General features: G+C 40.2%; 1 protein-coding gene across 1 annotated transcript in view; it reads left to right on the plus strand.

The window, feature by feature from the left end:
* The first annotated feature begins 448 nt into the window (after nucleotides 1–448).
* Nucleotides 449–27,373, plus strand: part of LOC109630026 (melatonin receptor type 1B-like) — a 37,895-nt gene continuing 10,970 nt past the window's right edge. The window contains exon 1 of the mRNA XM_020088034.2: nucleotides 449–779. Coding sequence (XP_019943593.1) covers nucleotides 584–779 — 196 coding nt within the window. The 5' untranslated portion in view covers nucleotides 449–583. The remainder of the gene's footprint in view (nucleotides 780–27,373) is intronic.

A 27,373-nucleotide genomic window follows, 5' to 3' on the forward strand; every position in this document is an offset into this window, starting at 1 on the left:
AATAAACAAACTAGTAAGTAGGCTATAATCCCCATGTAAACACAGCCCACACAGTATTTTGTCACACCACCACAGTGTGGAAAAGTCATTTAGTGTGCACTACAGCACAGTAACCCTTGAGACAGCGGCGGAATGCCAGAGAGGAGTTGACTCCAATCCTATGGACAACAGAAGAGGGGTGAGACGAGAGGAGAGAAGAGGAGGGGAGAGGAGAGGAGAGGAGAGGAGAGGAGAGGAGAGGAGAGGAGAGGAGAGGAGAGGAGAGGAGAGGAGAGGTATGATGTGTCTGGAGAGGCAGAGAAGAGGAGCATGAGCTCTGGAGAGACACAGCAGGGGAGAGAATAGGAGGAGAGGGGATCTGTGCTCCGAGCATCCAGGCTCCCCGGGCTGTCTATGGGTCTCTCAGACTGGCAGCGGGGTGGCGGAGCGGCTCCGGACATTGGCGCAGGTCAACGCGGCTGCACGCAGTGACAGCGCAGAGAAAACACTGAGGGACCCAACTGACATTTTGACCATCACTGTGAAGCAGCATGCCAGCCACCAGTCACAGCAACCACGGGGTGTGAAGGAGGGGAGAGAGGCTATGGACACGTCGGAGGATGGCTCGGTGTTAAAGAACCGGACGGAACACGGGCCGGAGGCGAGCCAGGGGGCAGCGCGTCCTGCGTGGGCAGTTACTGCGCTGGCCAGCGTGCTGATCTTCACCACTGTGGTGGACGTCCTGGGAAACCTGCTGGTCATCGTGTCCGTGCTGAGGAACCGAAAACTACGAAATGCGGGTAAGAAGCTGAGAGCTATTGCTATAAGCGCGCGCGTGTGTGTGTGTGTAAACAACGGGGAGAGCGCAGAAATGTAAGATTATTAAACATGTGGGCTCTGCAGAGAAACAGCTTTATTCATATTGACCATAAATGACGACAACCCAATAAAACCTCAATTAGCACGCGTGAAGCCACAGTGAGACATCTTCCCTGATAGACCATCCTGATTCCATGAGTGAATCGGAAATCAGGAGGAAATGAATGAATGAATGAATGACAGGACATCGCATATTCTTCTGGATCCTGCAGACATGAATGTGTTTTTTTCAATTCAGTCCCACTCTGCTTGATACTGAATGAGTTGTTTTCAACAATCTGCCTCATTCATCACTGTCTCACCAAACTTGGCGGTCAAACGAATACATTTCCGCTACATCCATTGTTTTTAGTCTATCATAGTTTGAGACATATGTGACATTTAAGCCAGGCTGATACAGCTTGTTTCACTAAAGACAAGTATCTTTGTTTCTTAATTCTAAACCTTCTATCATAGATTATTGTTATAGAGTAAAGATTAACTGACTGTGGACAAGGAATGTATTAGACTTTGTTTATATGCAAAGTATTGAGAGCCATTGTGTGTGGATATACTTTTTTACATTATATTTTACTACTGCCTCGTTGCTCTGCACTGACTTTATACATTAAAATGTAAGAATCATACTTAAATGTCCTGTTTATGGTGTTGTATACTTCCTGTCCACTTGTAATCAAAGGCGTGCTTCTGTGTTGTCTTTAGAGTTGTGGGAGCAGATGTTATCACAGACTTGGTAAAGATGCATACTGATTGTGGAGCTTTTTTGCCCGAGGACAACTGTCATCATCAATCTTAAAACACCAAAAATGTACAAAATAGATATAAAAACATTTAATTAGAAATCTTATCTTAACTTCACTTTTTCGTGATCCATCACTGCATCTCAGGTCCTCCTTTAGCAAATGGACTTTGCTCTGTTGTCATAAGTACAACGTGATTGAAAGTAACCCTAACACTAACCCCCTAGCAGAAGCCTGCAAAGGTTGCAAAAAGTGTACACATCTTACCAGGGCCATAAGAACCATTCAGTCCACAAGTGGTGCTCATGTCCACTGTCCTTGTGGATTTTAGCAATTAAGATAAATAATTAATCACACTGCTGATTCAGATAAAGTTTTACACAATAGTAAAATTTTTCAATTAAGGCACATCGTCAGCCAGTCCACCACTTTGGTCCAAACCAAAATATGTCCACAACCATTAGGTGGACTTTACAGACCAGTGGGGTTTGGTGTTGGACCAACACACCTTCCCCCACAAAGGTAGCAGTAGCGAGAGGTTGTGAATTACACTGTAACTGGTATTGTCATAGCTACATCTGACAGCAGTTGTAAGTGGACCAGAGATTTAGCGAGCCATTGGCATCTGAAAGCAGTGAGAGTACAGGAACTTGTCGTGGTTCTTGAGGAGATCTTGAGCATTTATTTACTGAGAACCATTGCACATCCTAAACTGTAGTAGTCTCAAGTCTGTGTAATTTTAGCTTTAACAGGTCAAGCAGTGTAATAATCAGTTATCAAATGTTAGAATGCTTACATTACATGTAAAACATAAGCATATTATCAAGGCTATAAAATGTTATGCACCTAAGCTCAATACAACAAATTCAAACTCTACAACTTAACCATTGAAGGTACTAAAAGTCAGGATACCACAGGCTCTGTTTGATGTTGACTATTTTTAAGGGGCAATACTGAATCACATATAGCTTCCTATTTTACAACATACATTTCATACATTCAAAATAAATTACAGTTTTGAGTTCCTTCACACCGCCTTCTCCTCACTCAGCCGGTCAGTCACGCCCACCTCATCAGTCCTGATCTGTAATAAGGCCTCTATTCAAGCCTCAGTCACACACACACTCACTGCCAGATTGTTCTTCACCATATCCATGCAAGACTCCAGCGCTTTTCCTCGGATTGACTCGTGTTGCCAGCCCAGACTGTCCCTGACTCACCTACCCCACATGAATCCCAGAAAACACCTCAGCCTCCTGTCCTCCACCATGAGATCTTCTCTTCATTCTGGTTTCTGTCTGTCTGTGGGTGTTTGGTGTTTTCACCTGTTGATGCTCCACTGTAAGTGTTTCTTCCGGTTGACCTGCACTCGCCCGTGGTGAAGATCACCGACACGTCTGTGTGAGTTTCTCTGTTCATGTGTCTGCTATCTTCAGTGGAGTGAATTCACACACCAAGCTGTGTTCCTGCTCTGCACGTTACTCACCTGATCCCTGTGTCAACTCATTCAGCCTGAGTCTGCTGTTCAAGCCCGAACCTCCGATGATTCCTGCTGTTGAACTGAACATTCTAAACACCAGCCTTCCTTCCCCTGTATCTGCTGAACTTCTTGTAAATCAGACTCTCAATCTCCCCAACCCCCCTGTTTCAAGGTTTAGTTGTTGTTGTTTTTTTAATGAGTTCATGTTCGTTAGATGTGGTGTATTCAATGTTCTGCCTGGGGAGTTGAGAGCAGACCAAGTTTGTAAATTGTTCCGTAACATCTCATGACCAGTGCCACACCCAATAAATGGTTCCAACCTTAATGTGATAGTCCTAACCAAACAGTACATATGGGACTGCGAATTACTAATTATGAGTCGTGGAATGGTGGTTGAACTGAACACTATCCTTAATTTTCTATCAAAAGTTACCCGATCACCCAACAGCTTTAAATAACTATGGGGTTAGGGAATCCACATTTCAGTCAGACAACTCAGGTTCAAACGTTTATTGCAACAGTAGAACAGGTTTGTGTTTGGCGTCTAGGCTCCGACTCAATCACTGCCCCGATGTGATTACACAGATATGATGGGAGTGACGAGCAAATTCTTGTAACCCCCCGCCGGAGGCTACAGGTGGATGCTGGGGTGGTGGAGGGGCTGAAGCAACTGGTAGCAATACTGCAGCCACAGTGCAAGCAAAGGGGTTGATGGGAAATGTCTCTCTGCTTAAATAGGCCGTCTAATATGGTGGGTGTGTATAAAAGATGATTGTGGAGAATGAGGTATGTCACATGATGTGTGTCACATGATTGGAGCAGCGCAGCTCGAGTTGACTGCCTGAACTAGCTCGCAGGGTTCGCTCCATTTGTGTCACACACAAAACACTTTGAGAGTGTTTACAGTTGTTACAGTTGGAAAATGTGGGCATCATGTGGCATTCTAGACAGCACACAATCCAAGGCCTTTGGAGTATGAGGGACTAAAAATCTTAAATTAATTTTACAAATGCTTCTCATTAAACCAGGCACACTCTGATGTCAGAGAGCCAACATGTGAGGTGCTGGTCTGACTATCACAAAGGTTTAGTTCAGTGGGTGAGAAACACTTCAAATTGTGGATAGGGGGGTTTTAGATCAAAGAACCACATAATTAGCCAGAGCTAACACATGCAATATACTGCTGCGCTGATATGATTATTATTTTCTATTCATTCGTTTCTCATAAGTGCTCAAATTTTATAGAAATGTAATTAATTGTTGGAACACTTCTCAAAAGGAAGTAATTATTCTGCACCTCAATCATGAAAAGTTTTACAAGAAAATGTTTGAATATGAAAACCACACCTACAGCATCATCCTAGTCTTGGCTGTTGATGTATATATTGAGTATGTTTTTTTATATTAATTGTCGATGATTTAGTAAATATACTACTTCTGGCAGGGCTATAGAGTTAAATGCTGCAAGTGTTTGGAACGTAATAAACATATGGACAAATACCAGAGAGTATAAACTTCTTATAGCCACCGTTCAAGTCTACGAGCAGTGAGTTCTGAGACCAAAACCTGTATAGTATTTTGAGCTGAGAATTCCTTCACCACTTCCATAAGACTTTATCACCACATATTCAATCAATCCCAGGCAATGAATAATAAAGGTTATCCAGTGAATCAAAGGCTCCCTGTAGTCCAAATGGCCAATCAGCACAGAGGGCAGTACTCATTGAGATGCCAGTATAGTTCTAAAGCGTCTCAGAAGTCCCACAGCAAATGAAAAGGGGCTAATTACAGAGAGGTGTAGAGGGAGGGAGGAGACTCCTGAGGAACAATGGATGAGGGACCTTTGATACAACCCACCACAGAGAAAGGGAGAGAGAAGTCATCAGCATTGCCTGCTCTCTCTCTCTCCCACATCATCTCTTTATGGATTATTTCCGTCTCTGCTTCTATCTGCATCTATCTCTGTCATGGTATCTGCATTCTCCTTATCCCTTTCCCTCTTCTTCATACCACTGCGTTGGCAACCGCCAATGGCAAGGGGTATTATTTTAGGTTATGTCCATCCATCTGTCCCATTCTTGTGAACAAGATATCTAACAAATACCTTAAATATTTGTCCTCAAATTTGGTCCAAACTTACAGTTGGATGCAAGGATGAACTAAGTAGAAGTGAATGGTCTATGGTCAAGGGCACGATGACCATAGGAATCTGGAGAAAAGATTATACAGATGGAAACTACATGAGGCATACAACCTCCGGACGGTTGTTTCCGTGTGGAAGAGTGATTGAAAAACCAACATGCACAACACAGACAACGGTTTAGGGACACCCAAATATTACAAGCATGTCATTACAGGACATCGGCACTGTGGACATTAATGTACTCCTGTAACAGCCTCTATTCTTGAGGTCTCAGACTTTCCACTAGATGTGGGACCAGGCTCCCATTCAACCTGAAGAGATTTAGTGAGGTCCAACGCCACAATTGTGATGGCCACAATTTCAGTGAGCATTCAGTAGTTCATCCCAATGGGCACAGGGCTCAGCAGATGATAGGCAGCTGCTTTCACATGATAGTGGGAAAACCACTTAAAAAAGAAAAGGGACAAGCACCAACTAGTACCACAAAACTGGAGACATCTTGTGCTCACATTGCAACATTATAGCGTTGATGAATTTGCACTTGTCGTGAAAATGGGACACCAGCTCCAATTGGGGCAAATTTGAATAATCTACTTATCATCAGTCTCAGATCATGAAGTCATACATTCTCAGTTCAATAGATATCTGTTCTCTGCTCCAAAAGAGACACACAATGCAACAACACATACAAAAATATGAGATTTATCAACTACTGTCCACTATAAGAATATTATACACAATATGTAAAGGCTAATAAAACAAAAAATATGGAAAATATTACAGCAACTGAATGGAAAAGTGAATCTTTTGGTGATGGTGGAAGATATTAAAGTAAGACTGTGCAATGATAATGTTAACGATAATTTATGAGTCAGTGAGTGAGCGAATAAATCTGTTAAGGTAAATTGAGAGATTATAATTCTGGTAATGACATCCACCCACTCATTAACAGCAGGATCTAATGATTGAGGTCCCCAGCGAGGCAGAACTCATTCAATTAACGCTTGGTCCAGAATGTGGTGAGCTGGTACCCTCACATGAGGTTCAGGTGAGTTCAGTTGTTCAAGCAGGAGTTCTATCAGTGGTCGTAGCTGTGAGGGCGTGTCTGCAGTCTTTTTCTCCTCTGGCACTGGGTCACTGTAGAAACACTTTTAGTGCAGGCATGCAGTCGGTGTATTTCTAAAAGGTTGGTGTCAGTTCTGGCGCTAATTCATTAAGTCCTATACTTGATTTCCTAATATAAAGTTGGCCCTGGTTGTACAGCGCAAAATCTCAAGTTATTTAAAAAGAGCACTTGATGCATTATTCTTATGATCTACTGGCAGTTAATTTGACTAAGATTAAATTAAATTATCGTCCAGGTAAGATATTTTAATGCGCATTAGAGAAAGTAATTCTATTGGTAAACTTTAACACTTTTGTATTGTTTAATTGAGTTACCTCATTTACAAAGGAAGAGGTCACATATTTTATCTCCAGCATGACTCAATAAACATTTGATGTATGGAGAGCCAAATAGTAAAGTAATATAAGGCAGAAAGTGAATAACACTAATGTCAGTCAATATGCAACAATATTACCAGTATAATGAACTTTCATAATAAACAATACTAATGAATAAATACTAGCATGAGAAGTATGATAAATACAAGCTATTTGACAAAGGGAAATAAAACAAAACATAACTAGCTTTTATTAGATCTTTCAATCAATCAAATTTTATTTGTATATTCACAAATCACAATTTGTCTCATAGAGCTTAACCCTTTGATACACAAGCTATGTAAACCCCTTCTAATGCACATCATTCATTCCCTATGTAAAATCATGAATGACTGAGAGTTTCTTTGATTTATCTTTGAAATCAATGTATTTCATCATTTAATATTCATTAAATATCTTGTTTTTTCTTACTTTATTAACAAGCATACATTTTGTGTTTCACATAATCCATTAACTTGTGTGTAGTTTGTGGGTCTGTGTGACCTGTTTTCAATGTTTGTTAAATTAAAAATAATGTGTTTAATTATTTTTGCAATTTTTCAATATATTTTCAATGACAGCACACTGTATACACCCCTACTCATTTATATTACATAGGTGGTGTTCAGGTCCAGAGGACCCAAGGGTAATAGAAGTGTGGAAATTGTAGGTGCTATGTACTTCTCCTACATGAGCCTGCAGTTAGTGTGTATGTTTGTGCTCGTGTGAATTCCGTCTCTCTGCACCTGCTATTCCCTCACAAGGTTGCAACATTATTACAAACAACAACACCTCACTGCTCACACATTCCTGCACATTTGACCCTCTGTGTTGTGGGAACCATTTTATGTTTTCTCACACTTGGTGGTGTGATACAACAAATACATAGATTTGCCTGTGTGGCTCTTATCACAATCGATCAAGGTGGCAAAAAGATTCTCTGCTCAGAGGGACTTAGAACTTTTGAGGATCACATTTCTGACAATGATTTTAATGATAGATTGACCATCAGCCAGCCCCCAAAATAGCCTGTCATCAGCAAGCCACAGTCCCAGCCCTGCAGGAGCCAGCAAATGGAAAAATATGGATGTCAAATAATGGTGAAATTGAATGGACTTTTTGCCATAGGAATGAGCCAATTAGGAATGAGTGTGTACTGCACATTGTGCAGGACATCAAGTCTTCTTTTGAACTTTTCATCCTGGATGCCATCCAGAAAAGCATTCTGGATTTGGAAGTGGTGCAGGGAGATGGATTTGTTTGTGCTTACTTTGGGGCTCTTATCTGGAGTTTTCAGATCCAAAGCCACAGAATCCCTGTGGGATGCAGAAATTCTGTGCGACAATATATCTATATTTGAATAACAGAGACAACACACCAGTTCTATCTTCCAACAGGACAGTGTCGGACAAGTGGGTGCACCACCTCCCCCTGTTTTACAACCCTGGCCCTAATGTCATTATTGATGTAAAGTTGATACCATTAAGTGGCCGCTGCCCCATCAGGCAGTACACACCATCTAAACCCACAAAATATGTAATCAATCAGGCCCATCAACTCTTGTAAGTTTGTGTTCACAGCCTACATGTCCCTAGTGTCCCATGCCAAAGAAAAGGCAAAAACTTGGTAGTCATGAGTACACTGCATAGGGTTTGGGAGAATCTGTGGACAGGAGCATAAAAAAACTGGAATCATCATGACTTATATTGACACAAAAGGAGGGATGAATGGATGAATAGGCCACATGTTAAATGGAGCTGATGTGTTGGGGCTTGTGTGGTGTGGCTGATGAACAACCTTGTTTCATTTTAGCTTTTTCTACCCATATCTTGATTGTAATTGATTTTTCTTTTTTATTGAGTTTTATCACAACGAAGGAATAGCACCTATATTCATGAATGATATCTTAAAGGGCTAAATGGGAAATATTAACCATATATACTGTCTATACTGCTTGTAGCTGGGATAAAGTAAACATCTGTTAAGCATTTTTACATACATTGTTATGGCTGTATTGATTTAAAATCCCAATGAAAAAAAAACGCTTCAGAAAGAGCCGAGTCTCATCACCCTGTGTGACTCTTCAGAGGACACTGTAGAGTCATTGCTTCCTGGTCACCTTCATTACCCAGGAGTGGGAGCTGAACATCCGATTCCTCACCAAAAAAGACCAGCAGAGGAGTTCAACCTGCCAAAGACTGCGAACTTTTACACTACCATCATAGAGTCCATCCTCCCTACCTCCATCACTGTATGGCATGCTGCTGAAAAGTGAAAAGCATTATGTGAAAATATTGTTTGTTTTTTAGTGCCCTTAGCTTGCAAAAAAGTTTTTAAATTAGTGTGTCAGATGATGGCTGACAATCTAAACGAAGGGAGTGATATTAAAGCAGATCACAGCAGTGATTCATTCAACATTCTGTCTGCTCTTTGGAAAACCCTCAGGTATTAGGGGGTTGTTTTCAAAAACATCTTGGTGTTGGGTGTTGTTTGGGTTTTTTCTGATACCAGTGCTAAATCAATATTTCTAGGCGCCAGAAAAAAAGCACAAAATGACAGTCGATGTTAAGAGCGGCTTTTTTTATTGATAAGGTGGTGATGTTTATGTTGCATATAAGCAGGATGAGCAACTTTGTTTTTTAATGGGTTGAATTTCTGTATTTTTCAACCTGGGCACTATGTTGATTGATATTGGTGTGCAAATGAATGCTACTATAACTTTTGGAATCCTTCCACTAGATTGTCTCCACTGGCAGGCACATCACAGCGGCAGGGGCAACTGTGTCAGTCGATGAAATATCCACTAAAAGTACTTTTTTCACCAATTAAATAATACTCCAATTCTAATACTTAGAATCTTGTACCATGACAAATGAAAGATTTCCTGAGAAAAAACATCTTACTTTTTGAAGGGGTGGATGCCTTGAAGAATTACATCAGAAAGGAAAATAGTAAATTAATGATTTGCAACCATGGGGTCCATAAAATAGTTATCCAAAATCTCATCCTACTGATATCAAGTGTGTGAAGATGTTATTCATGCTTCTGTGTCAATGTTACGCTGTAGATACATACGTGGGCAGAGCATTCATAGTGCGCAGGTTCTGTGTGTCAAGCTGCAATTACACCGCCTTATGCTAGTGGCGATAAAGTTCTATGCTGGTGTTGAGTGTCTTCTGGTGTCTGGTCTGCTTATTTACCACTTCTCTGGTGTACTTCAGAACAGGCCCCTTCTTAAAAAGCCTAATCTTGCCCCTCAGTGTTTTCAAATTTTAGACCTTGCCACGGTCAGTCTCTCTTCCCCCCACCCTGCTTTTTGGGAGTTAGTACAGTATACCACGGTATTTCACGGTGACGGTATTTTATTTTTTTAAAGATTTTTTTTGGTACTAGGGGCCATGAAACAACCAACAAAACAGACAAGTATCATTCTTAGAAGAAAACATTGCTTTATTTCACCAAAATGTGTGTGTGTGTCTGTCTGTAAACCACCATAATCTCTCTCTATCAAATTCGGGTTGCGCTTTGGCATGACGTCACTGCCATGCGCCAAACATGGGGTGGTGAAGTAGGGGACACCGGGTCAACCGGGCCCGCGGGTAAATCTGCCTCTGGTTCGGAGTCTGCCATCATCAAGCCATGCTTTTTTCATGTGGGTCTCGCGTGTGTTTACCAAAACTACCTTTTTGATTGGACTGTCTCTGAACCAACTAAAAGATGCTGACCATGCAGCCTGCCCTTAACTAAATGGAATATACATTTGAGCAGCACACAGGTAGGAAACGCTTTTTCAATCTACTGCTGCAGCTGTAAAATTAGATTATAATGTGACTGAGTGACGACTGACCACCACTGATCTTAATGTGAACGCGAAGTGAAATGTTTTATTTGTGAGTTCCCTACCCGTGTAAGTGGAGTTGCGCCGGCAGCGCCGCATAATATTAAAATAATTAAGTAATTAATAACCATCACCGTGAGCTTGGAAATCTCGCGGCGTCACCACCGTGGCTTTACACCACCGCGGTATACCAAAATACGATATACCTTTTCACCCCTAATTATAACCAGCCACAACCTTTCTTTTCACTGTTATGCAGACGACTTACAAATCTATCTGCCAGTGAAGCCTAATAGTAACAGTGCACAATGTTACTTGCTTGACTGTATTGCTGATATTAAGCTGTGGTTGGCCCCAAATTTTCTTCTTTTAAACGACAATAAAACTTAATGTATTGTGTTTGGGGATACTGTGACGGCTGGCTTTGGCACCTTATCTTCAAAGGTCAGTCCAACCGTCAGAAATCTGGGAGTGATCTTCAACAGTCATCTGAGGTTTGACAAACAAATCGGCAATGTTGCCAGGAGTAGTTTTTTCCAGCTACGTCTCCTGGCCAAAGTCAAATTATTTTTAAGCCGTCAAGACCTAGAGAAAGCCATCCATGCTCTTATCAGTTCGAGATTAGACTACTGCAATGCACTTTATGTCTCCCAGTGGATCGTTTTGGGGGTTGGAGCTGATAGATACTGGAGAGCAATTACTTTTTCTTAAAGAACTGTAATGAAGAAAAGAAAGACACCGTCCATGTTCATTCCTTCAACTCAATTAAGTCTCAGAGTCTGCTGGAGATGCAATGCTACCAAACGGACCAATCACAGCTCTCGCCTTGAAGCGTAGTAACATCATCAATAATATATGGGTACGGCGTAGGGCTCTGCTTATGGTATGCGTAGGCTATGGCATATCTTTGACACAGAAGCTTGGAAGGGATGGGCTTCGAAGGGCATAGGGCATTGCATGCAGAGCAAATTCTATTAAGCTTATGCTTCCCCCTTCATATGAGGATAAGTTGTCAATCATCAGAAATTATAAATTATTATGATTTTTATGATGGATTGGTATCTTAGATTCCTTTGCATTTTATGAACATACAATAATGAATCCCATAGAATTTGTGGTATGATATATGTTGTCGAGACAACCCTTTTCTCCATTTACAGGAACAATAAACATTAAACTGATGGTAGATTAGAGCATTGTCTTGTTTTCTGGATATATCTCTGATAACCTTTCTAGTCATTACTAAGTTAATGAGTGGCCATTCCATTGCTAGATTGACTGTAAATCAAGCCTTATACAATCTAAATAAGGAAAGTGGGGTTTAAGTGAAATTTGCAAGGTTTACCCTTCTTGACGTTTGCACAGGCAGCAAATTACCCATAACCAGTCAGTCCTGCACTCCTTCGCCCTTACTATTAGAGAACCAGCACAGTCTATATTAAGCATCAGAAGAAGGCAACAAAGTATTTCTATATTAATACCTGAGAGGATGTCAGCAAGCATCTATAATTGATACAACTCCTGCTTGTGTTGCTTGTGAGAGTCGGCTGCACTCAGATCAGTGTTTTCTTCAGGTCATAAACTGTAGCACTAAGACAAGGAGGACATGTCTTCTCTCAGTCAGATTATATAACCTTAATCTATGTTTGCATTGGCCTCTGTGGCTGTCTGTGAAAGAAGGAGCTCCCATTCTTTTAAGCCCCATCCCCCAAACCAAAGAGAGATATGCCTCAGATGACCTGTGAATATATCTCTCTCATTCTCTCTTGCACGCACGCACGCACGCACGCACGCACACACACACACACACACACACACACACACATACACGCACACACACAAATATACACTGCTCAAAAAATTAAGGGAACACTTAAATCACACATCAGATCTTGATGAACAAATTATTCAAGTTAAAAATATTTACTGATGTACATTGTAGAATTTGTTGAGAACACAATTACATAACAATGGTCAATAGAAACCAAAATGAGGGCTGGATTAAAAACCACACTGAAAATCCAATCAAGTAAAATTTAAATCACACACTGATCTAATTTGTGTGAATTTAATCACAGCAACTCATAATGTGACAGTAACATTTATGCCCTACAATGTCTGGGCATGCTCCTGATGAGTCAGCGGATGGTTTCCTGGGGGATCTCCTCCCAAACCTGGATCAGGGCATCACTGAGATCGTGCAGTCTGTGGTGGTGCTTGGCAGCGTCTAATACACTGATACATAACGTTCCATAGTTGCTCAATTGGATTTAGGTCAGGGGAACGTGAGGGCCAGTCAATGGCATCAATGTCTTCGTCATCCAGGCGCTGCCTACACACTCTGGTCACATGAGGCCAGGCATTGTCCTGCACCAGGAAGAACCCTGGGCCCACTGCACCAGCGTTTGGTCAGAAATATGCACACCAATAAACTACTGGAGGTAATTTTGAAGGGCTCTGGCATTGCTCCTCGTGTTCCTCCTCACACAAAGGAGCAGATACTGGTCCTGTTGACTTCTTTTTGCCTCTCCATTGCACCTGTTGTCACTTACTTTTGCACCAAAGCAGGAGAAATTGATTCACAATCACTTGTGCTTCCTAAATAGACATTGCTATTCCTGAAGTTTAAGTGACTTGGTGTTCTACTGTGACGATGAAGTCTTCCCTAAATTTAAATATATATGTATATTTGTGATACATTGGCACTGGACATCAATGAAAAATATTTGTATCGCACTTTTCTAGTCTTGATGACTACTCAGTCATCAAAGCACATTCTCTATAATACATCACTCACACACTGCCTACCCTCAAGTTAGTGGATGATTTGTTCTACCTCCTGAGCCACAGCATCCCATAATAAGTGCTACCACCATTTTGGTCCAGGACTGCAAGTGCCTACAATGTGTGGGGGATGTGTGGTGTGTTTTGATTAAAATAATTGATCATATAAATTGATAGCCATGGCATCAAACAGAAGAGTCCCTCATCCCTTTTTAGCGAGGTCTTGAGCTTCAGATCCTCCAGAAGACTGTATGCTGTGTTCTTTGCCCAGTATGTACATCATGGCATAGCCATCAAAAAAACCAAAGAGGAGATATGGCTGGAAGAAAAGAAGAAGAAAAGAGAAAGTGAGTATACTAGACATGATTGTTTAGAGCTAAAAGAGGCAAAAGGATTCAGGACAGATGCCGACCTGGTTAATCATTTGGAGGAAATCGCTGTATGAATAACTTTTGGTATGGATCAGGCACAAAACACCAAGTTAGAGCCCTTTATGCTGTGTAAAACATTTTAGTATCATTATGAACTTGAAGTATGCATACTGATGCCTTTCATTCTTTATGTTGATTGCTTAAAATCTGAGGTTGCCAGTTTCTATTCTGTCAGTTTGTAAACAAAATGCACATGTGTAAATGGTTGTATTTATATAGTGCTTTTCTAGTCTTGATGACCACTGCACAAGTGCTTCACACTACTGTTTGCCCATTACCCAATCACACACACAGTGCATCTATTAGCAGTGTTTTTTTGTTCTATGGGGCAATTTGGGGTTCATCATCTTGCCCAAGGACACTTTGGCAATTCTTACATTTTGTTGCTTAATTATGGGGCCATTATTGTAGCAAAACTATTGACAAATGTGTACAGAGATCTGCCAGTCTGTATTTTGAATGCTTGTAAAACAAATTTGAAAATGTGTGACAAAAAAGAATTCTGATCTGTACCACCACCTAGTGGTATGAATGCTGCAGCTCCTTGAGAGGTCAGCTGTTTCTGTGTTTTCAACTCCACCCACCTCTCTTCTCTTTCCTATTTTTCTGCTCACCCCAACCGGCCGGCTACTCTGGTTGGGTTGAGCGCTTACTCTTTTATAATCAGTTGCTTGTTGTTTTGATACCATTTCCATTATTTGATCATGTGATATTTATGGCTTTTACAAAAGTCAACACCATGACCATGAATATGTTGCTTCCCTCCAGCAGCACAAACCCTTCAAGATGCTGTAATTAACATTTGTTATTAAACTAACTTTTCTCGTGCTGCAACAAACCAGGTAACAGACACTCATACTGATTGCATCTGAAATCTGAATCTCTTTACAGTCACTTGATATAAGGATATTGATGTGTCTAATATTATGGGATCATTTAAAGGTTCAGTGTGTAAGATTTAGGTGAAAAGGATCTATTGGCAGAAATTGGATATAAAATAATCCTAGGGAAATTTTCACTATGTTTCATCTAAATTGTATGAATTGTTCTTTTCTTTACCCTAGAATGGGTCCTTTATATTAAAGAACTTTATATTTACATCAGGAGCGGGTCCTCTCTACGGTGCAGGTCGATCTCAGCGGTAAACTCCAACTGATCTCCCAATATCTACATATATGTAGCTGATGCTTCTAATACAATGACAACTAAAAAAAAACATATTTATAATTATCCCAATCTATTCTGTCTCTAAATGTCCACAACAGCTGTTTGTAGTCCCACTCATATTTCACACCATAACTCTGATATGTTAACTGTTATTATCTTTGGGTGACATAGCTCCTCATTCCATTGAATTTATGCAACATAAGTATTTATTATCGGTGTGTGTGTGTGTGTGTGTGTGTGTAGTTGGAGTGGAGCCAGCAGCCCTGGTGTCTCTTCCCCTCCCTCTGTTTCTCTCTGTGGCTCACTCTGCTCTACACTAGTGTAATGTGATTTGCTGGATTCCCCTGGCATTCACTTATCTGAAAGAGCGCAGGCTGCCATAGTTTCACAGTTGTGTTGCTTCCACATCGTTACCAGCAAATACAGCTCCAGACAACAAAGGCTGACCCAGCAGCGGCAACAAACACAAACCAAGTGCAGTGAGCGCAGCATCTCAAAACACATCCACACTCTGGACTTGACAATGAATTCTAGACTTTGACAACAATCCCTGCAGCGAACAACTCACACCTGAACCTCTACACAACAAACAGCTATTCACATGCTGTATCATGATGTTGAGCTTAGTCAGGCTGTCTTCCAGTCATGCAGCTTCTGTAGGTGTAACACTGGCTGTCCTGCAGGGGCACTCAAACTATAATTTAGGTCAGGAATTACATGGCATCTCAGGCCACCCTGTTCACACAAACCACCAGAGCACAGATAGGCCGAGGCCGAGATGTGCGAACCCCCACTAAGCTCAGCAGTAATAAGCCAAACTGTTCAAGACTAGACACAAAAATTATCTAGCCTACACTTTTTAAGTAGAAAAAAATATATTAGTTTAATTCTTCCCTGGCATGTCCTTGGTGAAAAGCACTTTGTGTAATCCTGCTGACAAATAAACAAACACATGTGGATGAAAACATAACTGATTATGATTTCATTACAACCAAATCTATAACACCAAAGAAATACAAGTAAGTATAGTTTGTGATATGTTTATACCATGTTCAAATTTAATGGAAGAAATACAACAAAAGGGGCAATGCAAACTTTTGGTAATGTCTACAATTGTAGCATTTCGTTATTAATGAAAATCATAAGAGGGGCAATGCATTCCCCACAACATTGCATATACCCCATATACCCATGCTAAGTTTTATATATTGTAATGATGCCCTTTCCTAATTGTCTATTTCGTGATCTTTTTAGCATTTTATCTTTACAGAATGCAGTGTGGATCATTCATTGCATGTTATAATTGAATTCAAATAGATCACTGCTTGACATATCATTTATTTTTTTGTTAGCAAGCTCAGGTTTTTGTTGTATATGTTTATATCTTATCACTACCATTTTTTTGCAGCCATTTTCCCAGATAATGCTTTTGATGGCTTAATAAAATTAGAGAGGAATCATTAGTCAGTAAAATACTGTTTGGATGGCAGAGTGTAATTACATCCATTATATATGATCAAGCTCTTCAGGTATTATAGTGGTTATTTCCACAGCATTGTCAAGTTCATTTAGTGAGCATAATGAAAATAGAGGAATTGGAGTTACACACATAGACATAAACACAGTTTTAAACTCTATAGCTTTTGACTGCCCTGACCTCTGCAGATGCTTTCCCTGATGGGACTGCAGCAGCCCTCATCATCCTTATTCACCACAAGAAAAGGTAATGTGACTTTATAGTCCAAATCTCCCATGACTCCCCCCCATAAGTGAAACTATGCCCCAGTGATGCCCGGCAGTCTAATCCTATAGCAGCATAACTAAGGGATGACCTGAGCCAGCACTAACTATAAGCTCTATCAAAAAGGAAAGTCTTAAGTTTAGTCTTAAAAGTGTTGACCGTGTCTGCCTCCTGAACCCAAAATGGTAGTTTGTTCCACAGAAGAGGAGCTTGATAGCTGAAAGGTCAATCTACTTTTGGAGACTATGGGAACCACAAGGAACCCAGCATTCTGAGAGCGTAGTGTTCTGGAGGGGTAGTAAGGTACTATGAGCTCTTTGAGATATGATGGTGCCTGCCCATGAAGAGCTTTGTATGTAAGGAGGATCATTTTAAATTCTATTCTAGATTTAACAGGTAGCCAATGTAAAGAAGCCAAAATGGGAGAGATGTGATCTCTAGAAAGAGAGTTTCTGAGGGTTTTTTTTTACAAGAACTTCAGTTTTGTCTGAATTTAGCATCAGCTAATTGTAGGTCAGCCAACTTTTTATATCCTTAAGACATTCTTGAAGTTTAGTTCACTGATTGGTTTCATCAGGCTTGATCGATAAGTATAATTTAAATGAAAATTAATGGAGTGATTCCTAATAATGTTCCCTAAAGGAATCATATATAAACTGCATAGAAGTGGTCCTAACACAGAACCTTGTGGGACTCCGTGACAAACTTTGGTATGTGTGGAGGATTCCTCATTGACATGAACAAACTGAGATCGATCTAAAAAATAGGACTTAAACCAGCTTAAGGCGGTTCCTTTGATGCCAATTTGATGTTCCAGTCTCTGTAAAAGAATTTGATGCTCAGTGGTGTCGAATGCAGCACAGAGATCTAACAAGACAAGTACAGAGATGAGTCCTTTGTCTGATGCCATTAGGAGGTCATTTGTAACTTTGACTAGTGCGGTCTCTGTGCTATGATGCACTCTAAATCCTGACTGAAGATCCTCAAATAAACTGTTCTTATTGAGAAAGTCACGCAGCTGATTGGCTACAGCTTCCTCAAGGATCTTAGAGAGAAAGGGAAGATTTGATATTGGTCTGTAATTGGCTAAAACCTCTGGATCTAGAGTGGGCTTTTTAAGTAGAGGTTGAATTACAGCTACTTTAAAGGACTGTGGTACAAATCCTGATAATAAAGACAGATTAATTATAGTCAAAAAAGAAGGGCTAACTAGAGGTAGAACATCCTTGAGCAGCCTGGTTGGGATGGGATCTAAGAGACAGGTTGACGGCTTTGATGAAGAAATTAATGAAGTTATTTGATGAAGGTTGATAGGGGAAAAACTGTCTAAAAATATATCGGGTTTTACAGCTGTTTTCAAACTTGCTGTGTACGAATGCAGATCAGTGCCTGTTGAGGGCAAGAGGTGATGAATTTTGTCTCGAATAGTTATAATTTTATCATTAAAAAAGCTCATGAAGTCATTACTACTTAGACCTAACGGGATAGATGGCTCAATAGAGCTGTGGCTCTCTGTTAGCCTGGCTACAGTGGTGAAGAGAAACCTGGGGTTGTCTTTATAGAAACCTGGGGTTTCTATAAGAGAAACCTGGGGTTGTCTTTATAGAAACCTGGGGTTTCTATAAGAGAAACCTGGGGTTTCTATAAGGACTAGATCCCTAGATGTCACTAAATTCTACATACCGTACCTATGAGCATCTTTCCACTAAAAAACTACTAAAAGAGGTGAGACATAAAACAGGAAGGCAATCTTTCCACTGATAACAGGAAAGGAATTGATTACCATTTTTTTGAGCAGTAGCTCACTTTCAGGCATCCTCGGGCAGTGGTGTGGTTGGAAGCGGTTCATTTCTGAGTGGGTATACAGCTTCAAGACACGCAGGTTAACTGGAGACTCTAAATTTACTGTTGGTGTGAATGTGAGCGTAAATGTTTTGTCACTCCTGTGATGGACTGGTGACCTGTACAGGGTGGACCCTTCCTCTCACCCAATGTCAGTTGGGATTGGATCCAGCCTCCCTACCATCCTAAAAGGATAAGTGTTATAGCTAATGGAATGGATAAAACAATGTCAGCTGTTTCTAATGAAGACCATGACCTTCTGAATGTCATTGTTGTGCTGTGTAGCTGCAGAAGCCATCCAGCTTTTGTAACAAAACTGTTGTATTCACTGATACAGACTGTTTGAATATAGAAGTTATCTTGACTGTAATATGTGAAACATTCACAAGCCTGCACGCTGATCAAACACTACCAGAATGTGTCTTTGTCATAGCTCTGAGATAGAGTTTTTGGATTTTGGTATAGGACACTTGATTATGCACTTTAAGCTCACAGCTTGTCCTTGTTTGGTTATTCTCAGTTTCCTGTTTTATTTTTAATTTTTGCTCCCTGTGTGTCTGTAGCTTTATTTCCTGCAATTGTCCTGTTTCCCACCATGTTTCCAGTGTCATCTTGTGCCTAGTGCTTGTTTCACTTTTATTTTGTTTCTTTTAACCTAGTTAAGGTTAGTTGTTTCGAACTGTGCTTGCTTTTGTATCTTGTTCTTTTGTAGTTTTATTTTTGCCTTATTTAAGGACACCTTTAGTTATTTTACTGGCTCCTGTGTTTGGGTCCTGCCTTTCCCCAATTCCTGACAATTTTTTTCACATCAGTCAGCCTATAGAGCAGAAGCCAGAGATTTTGGCCAAATTGGATTTGTCCTATTCCTGCAATAATTCAGCATTAATGCAAAAATCTGTACTGACTGTGGCTTGCATCATAATATTTGTGTACCAGGTTGTGTTTATGCACTAAGGTGCAGTGGAATTTAAGATGCTTGTCCTAATTTATGGGAATCTGTGTCTACTTCTCATTGCATTGCATAAAAAACAAGTTGACCAACAAAACGCTGCTCTTAGTCTGGCTATGGAACAACCCAAAAGCAATTAAAGCAAAGACATCACATCAGCCACTCTGCTGGCCAATTCACGTCCCTATGTGGGACATTTAAATACTAATGAAATGACTGCTGCGGTGCCAGCCCCTCTCTCAAATCAAAGACTACAGATGAAACTTGTGCGTCGTCCTTGCTGCTATGTGACGATAACGTGTAATCAGATGCACAGATTGTGTTTGGAACAGGATTGAAGTCATGTGGATTATATTATCAAGTCTCTGAAGTTACTTTAAAAAATATTTTGTTTCTATTATTAACAGCAGTGCTAGTTTAAGTAAGTTTTTTATTATGTTTTAAATGTAATTTCATTCCAAATTAGGAACAAAATGTACCTGCACTGGCTGATTAACTTAAACACAGACACACTGTATAATGTATCATAATGGTATCTGTGTGTGCTAGTGTCAAAACTCATCAGTAAATAATTTGTCACCGTAATGAGAGCTGTGTGCTTGTTGCCCTTTTGTGGATTTTCCTCTTGTTGAGGGATAAGGACAGACCATGTCGCAATTTTTGAATCCCTCTGAGACAAATTGGGATGTGTGAATATGGGCTATACAAATACAATCTGATTGATTGCAATCTTACACATGGTAATGTATTGATTATCTTACCTCTATATATGGTTAAATGGCTCTTGGATCCATGTGATTACTACAGATGTCTCTGTAGTTTACTGGGTAAAGCATCTTTTTTCCATGACAATGGTAACTAATTAAAAGCACACTATGGAAAGTGAGACAGAGCGATGAAATTGACTGAACCTTTAACTGTAGGTGATAAAATACCAAATGTGGAATGAAATACCTTGAATTGATTTTAATGTGAATTCCAGAGTTAACAGTCAACTCTTCATCATTTAACAATTGTGGAGTTAATATCTCTTCTTCTCTTTTGGGTATAACAAGCAGATGTTGACGACAAGCTTCTTCTTACTCTATCTAGTGCTATATATAGCTTTGCCACTATTATTTGTAAACTTATTGGCGCTCAGGTTATGCATCCAATTGGCTGGAGAGGCCTGGCAGCCAGGTGCATTCTGGGTGTTGTAGTATTTCTCTATTTTGAGATAAAGGGGAATATTGCAATTATACTATATTAGAAGGAAGTCCTCCCAGCAGTTTATTCTTTCTTTAACAGTTCTGATATTGTGTGTTCAAGTGAGAAAGAACTTGTATTGTTTCAGTTCAAATGTAAATGGTACCCAACCTTATGGACTACCTATCTATTTACTATTTGTTTAACCCTCAGAGGAACGCTGAAGAGGAACGCTTCAATCATTAAATTCTAAACTTAACATCACCAACAGAAAATAATTTTAGATAACAGTCCTGTCTACCTTCTGCTCTCCTTTCTGCTGCAGTTAAACACACTGGCAGTTTTTCACTATTTTTGTTGTGAATGATAAGTGGTGTGTAAACCAAAAGGCCACTTGAATTCAGAGATTTTACGAAAGTCAAAATTGTCTTCCTTTTTATTTCAAATGCTTTAAGTATTACTGTACGTAATTAAGTTAAAATTTTGAATGAAAAATATTAGAAGAAAGAAAAAGAGGATGAAAGTAACACAAAAAACAGTTTTATTAAACAGTTAATACTTTAGCTTCAGTAAAAGCTGGAGTGTTCACTGTACACCCTGACCAGCAATGTCAATCAGTAAAAAACATCCACTACACTGACCTGGAAACTACCAGTGCAGTGTAGTGGAACCTAGTCTCACATTCCTTTCAAATCCAGTCCACATCTGAGTCAAGATTTGGCCACCATACATATTTGCAAGCAACAGTTTCAGTTTTCTCATTTTAAAGGGTACAACCCACATGGAAAAATAATTTTGGGCCAGATTTAGCCCACACTGTCACACTGTCATCCAGCCCTAGTCCAAATGGAACAATGATACTAGGTCAGTCCACTCCTGTCTGTCAGATCTGGACCACAAGTGAGCCATAGCAATACCGCATCTCAACCAAAGGTGCCAGAGGTGGCCCAAATTAGTTTTGTGCTCTTTGGGCCATAGTCAACATTTACCACATGGCCACATTTACACCTTACCTTGAGCACTGCATGTTGGCCAAAAAGGCCTGCATTTGTTTTGGGATATGGGATATCACATTTGCTATTTTACAAGTGAGTCACTTTAGGCTCACATCCATTTTGTCTGGGCCACAAAAAGGCCAGAAGTGTCACGACATTAACTGAAGTGGCCCACGTCAGTATACTATCTGGGAATGATTCTTGGCAAAGTCCCTTGCCACAGGGGGGTCTCCCAACACAACAACTACTGTCTACTCAACACCCTTTACGTTGTGTATTTTGGGTTATAATAGGACCCGTAGTTGACATGCACCCGGTGCATGATGGGTAACCTTTGCTATATTGTTGTTGTCAGAACAGCCATGTGTGGTACATTATGCCGCCGTCAATAAACCTTAAATATCACATCGTGGTCCGAGAAATCATTGTTATATTGAGTAATAGAACGGTGAAAGATATAACAATTTATTTTCATAAATCAAAACTACATACATAAATCCATTAAACAAACATGAATCCCCTGGTACATAACTTTTTCAGGTGGCATGGTAGCTCAGCTCAGTTCTTTCCCTATCTTTGTGACAGTCTCTCCATGTGTCTGTCAGTCCCCCTTATTTGTGGCAGCTCTCTCTCACCTTTAAAACAGCAGTAGTCAGCTAGTAGCTAACAGCTTTGCTGATTATATCCCTGGTAAAGTTCAAGGTGCTCCATGATTTCTTTTTGAAAAACTACTAGTTTTCCTCTACCTGGGTAGGCCAGGGACTTGTATATTCAGGATAACACTGTAGTTTGTATAGTGGTTTGATATGGTACAAATCTGCCATTATCATTCACCAGACCCAAGAAAGCCTGTAGCTTTTTGGAGGAGTAGAGGCCTCCGGTTAAGCTCTGGCCTCGTCTTTTTAAGGGTGAATGCCATGCTCATCCAGTGGGCATATATGGCCCAAGTACTGAGTTTTGCCAGACTCGACCAAGAGCATTTCCCTGACTTCCTTATGGAAGACATTGTAGGACTTCCTAAAAGCTGTGGAGATGTTCACTCTCTGAGAATCCCATAACAATCCAATAACAAGCAGATCAAAACTGCCAGTGGTAAATCCTTCATCAGAATTACCATAATCCATTGCAATATGGAAGGTTCTTGGTAGTTTATTTCTTTGAGTCATCATCAACCAGCACCTGGTAAGCACTTGCCAAATCTATCTGAGAGTTAAGTCTTTTAAGAGGTGGCTGGACATTAGATAAAAAGGATTTTACCTGATTCAGTATGCTACCCAGCTCTTCTCCATAATTATTTCTTGCCTCGATTACTGCAATGCCCTTTAGGCTGGCCTTTCCTCATGCACAGTAAAACCCTTTCAGTTGATCCAGAATGTGACAGTCTCCTCCTCAGCTTAAAGGGGCAAATGTCATTCTGCTGCTCATTGACTTCCAAAGGATAGCCACAGCAGCCAGAACTGAATTCAAGCCACATTTATGCAGGATCTGACACATTTTTAGTGAAGTTTAAAAATGTCACCAGTGTGGATACAAAGTCACTAGGGATAAAAAAAAATGTCATAATGTAGAAACAACAGAGGATAGAGACAGTTCAGGTAAGAAGAGGGTAATGCTGGATTTTGATGGTTAGACAATTAAGGTCTACACATGCTTGGTATCCAGCCACATTTTAAAGACACCTCGTCCACCACTGCAACCTCAAGCTCTGGGGGAGCTGATAAAATTACCCTCTAAACAAAAAACAAGCTGTGCTCACCTAGTTTGAACCAGGTCTCAAAAAAAGTAAATCATGTTAAGATTTTAGATCAAACTTTTGCTTTTCTTTGTTGTTAATTTACAGGTACAATGTATGATCAAAAGACATTTCACCAGAGTTACCTCGTAGCTAAGAGCAGTTGAAAATCTGAGTCTTTTACATATTAAAACTGGGACATTTGCATTATCTGATGAAGGCAGAGTGAGTGAATTTAGGGCATTAAGGTTTTAGTGCATGTCAGTATGCAGCCTTGCATTAGCTTTTTAAGCAGACCCAATATTAGATGGCCTGACATATGTTACATTAAGCCATCAGTGGATGTCTCTCCTTTGTTCTTCTGCCCCTTCCTCCATGTTCCCATCACATCCTGCCCCTCTTCTTCCTCATCATGTCCTTCCCTGTACTTGACTGTCACCATCAATCAGCAATGAGGTTTGTCATTCCGGAATTGTCCCTGCCAGCTGAGGTGTTGCAGAATTGAAGGAGTGCCTCATCTGCCAAACAACTAGCATCCAAAACAAGGGAGTGGTCCCTCAATGGCTGGTCATAATGGAACAGGGGGGTAGGAGGAGTTCTAATAAAGAATGCAGTAGTGGAAAGAATGAGGGATGGGAGACAACACATGAATGGAAGGAGACAGATGAGATGATAGAGGGGGGGATGGAATGTCAGGTAATCACAGGAAAAGGGGAGAGAGAGAGGAGAAAGGAATATTTATAACAGTGTGTGGGTGTATGTGATCTAAGGAGTATGATAGGTCGTACAGATATTTACAGGCTGAGGGGGGCAGAATGTTAAACCACATTTCATTTAACTGATGCTTTTGTCCAAACCAACTTACAATAAGTGCAACAACCATGAGAGAACAAAGCCAGAACAACAAGAATCGAGCAAGTACAATTTGCTTCAAAAAAGCCAAACTACAAAGATTTACATTTAAGTGCCATATAAGTGTAACACACTATATATATATATATATATATATATATATATATATATATATATATATATATGTCTCTTTAGTCTGCAGCGGAAGATGTGTAGACTTTCTGCTGTCGTGGTGACAAAGTGGAGCTCGTTTCACTGTTTAGGAGCCAGGACAGCAAACAGTCTTGATTTTGTTTGGTGGTTTACTCGCAGCAGCAAGCCGATTGGCAGATGCAGAGCAGAGTGGAAGGGCTAGGGTAGAAGGTTTGACCATGTCCTGAATGTAGACTGGACCTGATCCGTTCACAGCATGGTACACAAGTACTAGTGTTTTAAAAACAGATGCAGGCAGCCACTGGTAACCAGTGAAGGGAGTGGAATGTCATCATTAAACCTTTACATGCCACACATGCATATTCTCTTGTGAATTGTTTCAGGAAGCTCTGCTACCTCACAGCATGTGTTACAATGTGCTTAAATCCTGTTTGCTTGTGCTAATGTATGGGTTAGGGATCAGGGTTTCACTTTTAATGACTCTGGCACACGGGCTATCTGTACTGATGATGGCAGTAATTAACTCAGGGCTGCGATAGTGCTATCTCCCAGCCACTGACACTCATATTAGTGGAGAAGGTAAAGCCTCTAGCAACCCCTTGACATACACCCCAACACATAGACATCAAAGGGGGCTTGAGCCCCTTCCCTTTTTCTTCCTCAAGAGAAAGTAACCATTTCCTGGGGTGCCTTTTTAAATTTTCTTTATTAAATGAATAGTACACTCCTGTTTGTACAGAGCTTACCTGTCAACAAATATATTGATTAAATAAAAAAAAAAAAATATCAGGTCAGGAGATAAGACTTGGTCTCTACCCTCCCTCCACGTCTCCTGCACAGTGGTGAACACTAGAGCTTCGGAAATGTCTTGATTCTTAGATACATCGTGATGCAGAGGACTCTGCATCAATCTCTGCAGTGATGTCCCACTGCTGAATAATTATAGCCACCGCTGCTCCAGGACGGACACACATTAAAGGTCCGGTCGTCCTGTGTTGTGTTTTTTTTAACTAATGTTAACTGATGGAAAAGCAGCCCTATGCAGTGATATAAGAAATTGTGAATGTGATACATTGAAATACATCAAGATGCATCGTTGTTTCCATTGTCTGCTCTTGTGATAAACCTAGTGAATACTAAAAAAGAAGGTCTCTGTGTGAACTGTTGAGTATTTGGGTTTGTTGAGTATGAGGGTAATAAAATAAATTAAAGTCAAAAGATGTTCTACTATATTCAATTTATTTCAGTTAAAAACATTTTTTTAAATAAATGATGAATAGTACCCTTTTTCTCACTTGAGCCCCTTCCCAAAATGTCTGTGCATGTCCCTGTCCCTTGCCATAAGTGAACTGTTCATAAGTGACACAAAATAATATAGTGACACCTGCTGTAACCTTCGTGGTGTGAGCTCATATATATCATTTCTTATCATTTCTTCAATCTAGAAAACAATCACAGGTTCTTTTGGAATAAGAAGTTCATTTTACGCTAATTCATTGATTGTCGTCTTCAGAGTTAAAGGATCTGATCTACATTTGCCACCCGGCTGTGCCGGCATTGTGTGATAGAGAAGTGTTGCACATATGAATGTGTGTGTGAATGGGTGGATGGCAAAACTGTACTGTAAAGTGCTTTGAGTGGTCATCAAGACTAGAAAGACTCTGCATAAATACATCATTTATAGTTATCTTTATCCAGACTTTATATTCAAGTTAAAATGAAAGTGTAAAAGTTGATTGTATTTCCTCATTGTAAAAAAAAAATGTACATAGAGTTCAAAGAGGATCTTTACCTTGTGTCTGTAAACAGCAGTGGATGTTTACAGCAGACAAGTTGGGTGCATGGTTAAGTGAATAGTTGTAATGTTCATCCAACCTGGATCGTCTTTCTGTGTGTCTTGACCTGTGAGTTCATTTCAGCAGTTCATGAGACATTGAGTTAGTTGGTTAATGTTGAAAGAAAGATTATTATATATTCATTAGTTTGTCTGTGGAAGCCTTTAATGAAATACACCAGAAGCAGTTGTGTTCATGCACATCACAGTCAGTGGTAAAAACAGATCCCAGTTGATGAAAAAAATCACTATTCCCTAAGTATCACATTGTTGTTATTTTTGTGAAAATACTTTACGTCAGCAATATTGCACACAGATTAAGTACTGGTGGATTGTGGTGTGAGGTGGTTGAGGCTGTTTGTCTCATCTCGTGGGATACCATCATGCTGCTGTGGCACTGAGGTATTTTTTATGAATCTTGTTGGCAGCTTTTCCTTTCATGTACAGTGCACAATAACGTCAAAACAGAGAGGAAACAAGGTCAGAGAGAGGGGGAATGACAGCAGACACTCCTTTTGTTCACATAACCCACTCCAGTGTCAGTCTACTCACTGCTAGCATTTTAGAGAATGGCCCTTCAGATGGACACACACTGTGGAGGATCTGCTTCTGCTGAGCACTAATCATCCAGGGTTTTGTGAATGCCTTTGCAAAGATCAACCCATTCAACTCAACAGCCTCGTTAAATGAATGGTTGAGATGCCACTGCTGATGAATGTGCCACTGAAGCTACGTCATATACCCTCATAAGGGATAATACCCTCCATCTCTCCTCTCACCACACCTAGATAATGTATAGCATTATTATTACTTGTGTCAGTGGCCTCATCCTCTCTGGCTTCCACTGCAGATATTATTCTTGTGTAGTAAAATGTCATTAGTTGTTCAAAGGTCACATCGTGTGGATTAAGATGGATAGGGTAGGGCACATTACATCAAGTTTACAGATGGGAAGTTTAACTCATTGTGTCAAATCATTCTTAGAGAGTTATATATGTTCACAAATAGTTAGTTGTAAATCAACTTTGGAAACCATACCATCTATACATTGGATATTCTGTTTAGGTAAACCAGTCACACTCACATTAACATCCATTGACAGTTTGAATGTCTCTAGTGTGTGGGAGGAAGTTTGAGTACCAGAGGAAACCCATAGAGACAACATGC

This window comes from Paralichthys olivaceus, chromosome 11, assembly GCF_024713975.1.
Source record: "Paralichthys olivaceus isolate ysfri-2021 chromosome 11, ASM2471397v2, whole genome shotgun sequence".
Lineage (NCBI taxonomy): Eukaryota > Metazoa > Chordata > Actinopteri > Pleuronectiformes > Paralichthyidae > Paralichthys > Paralichthys olivaceus.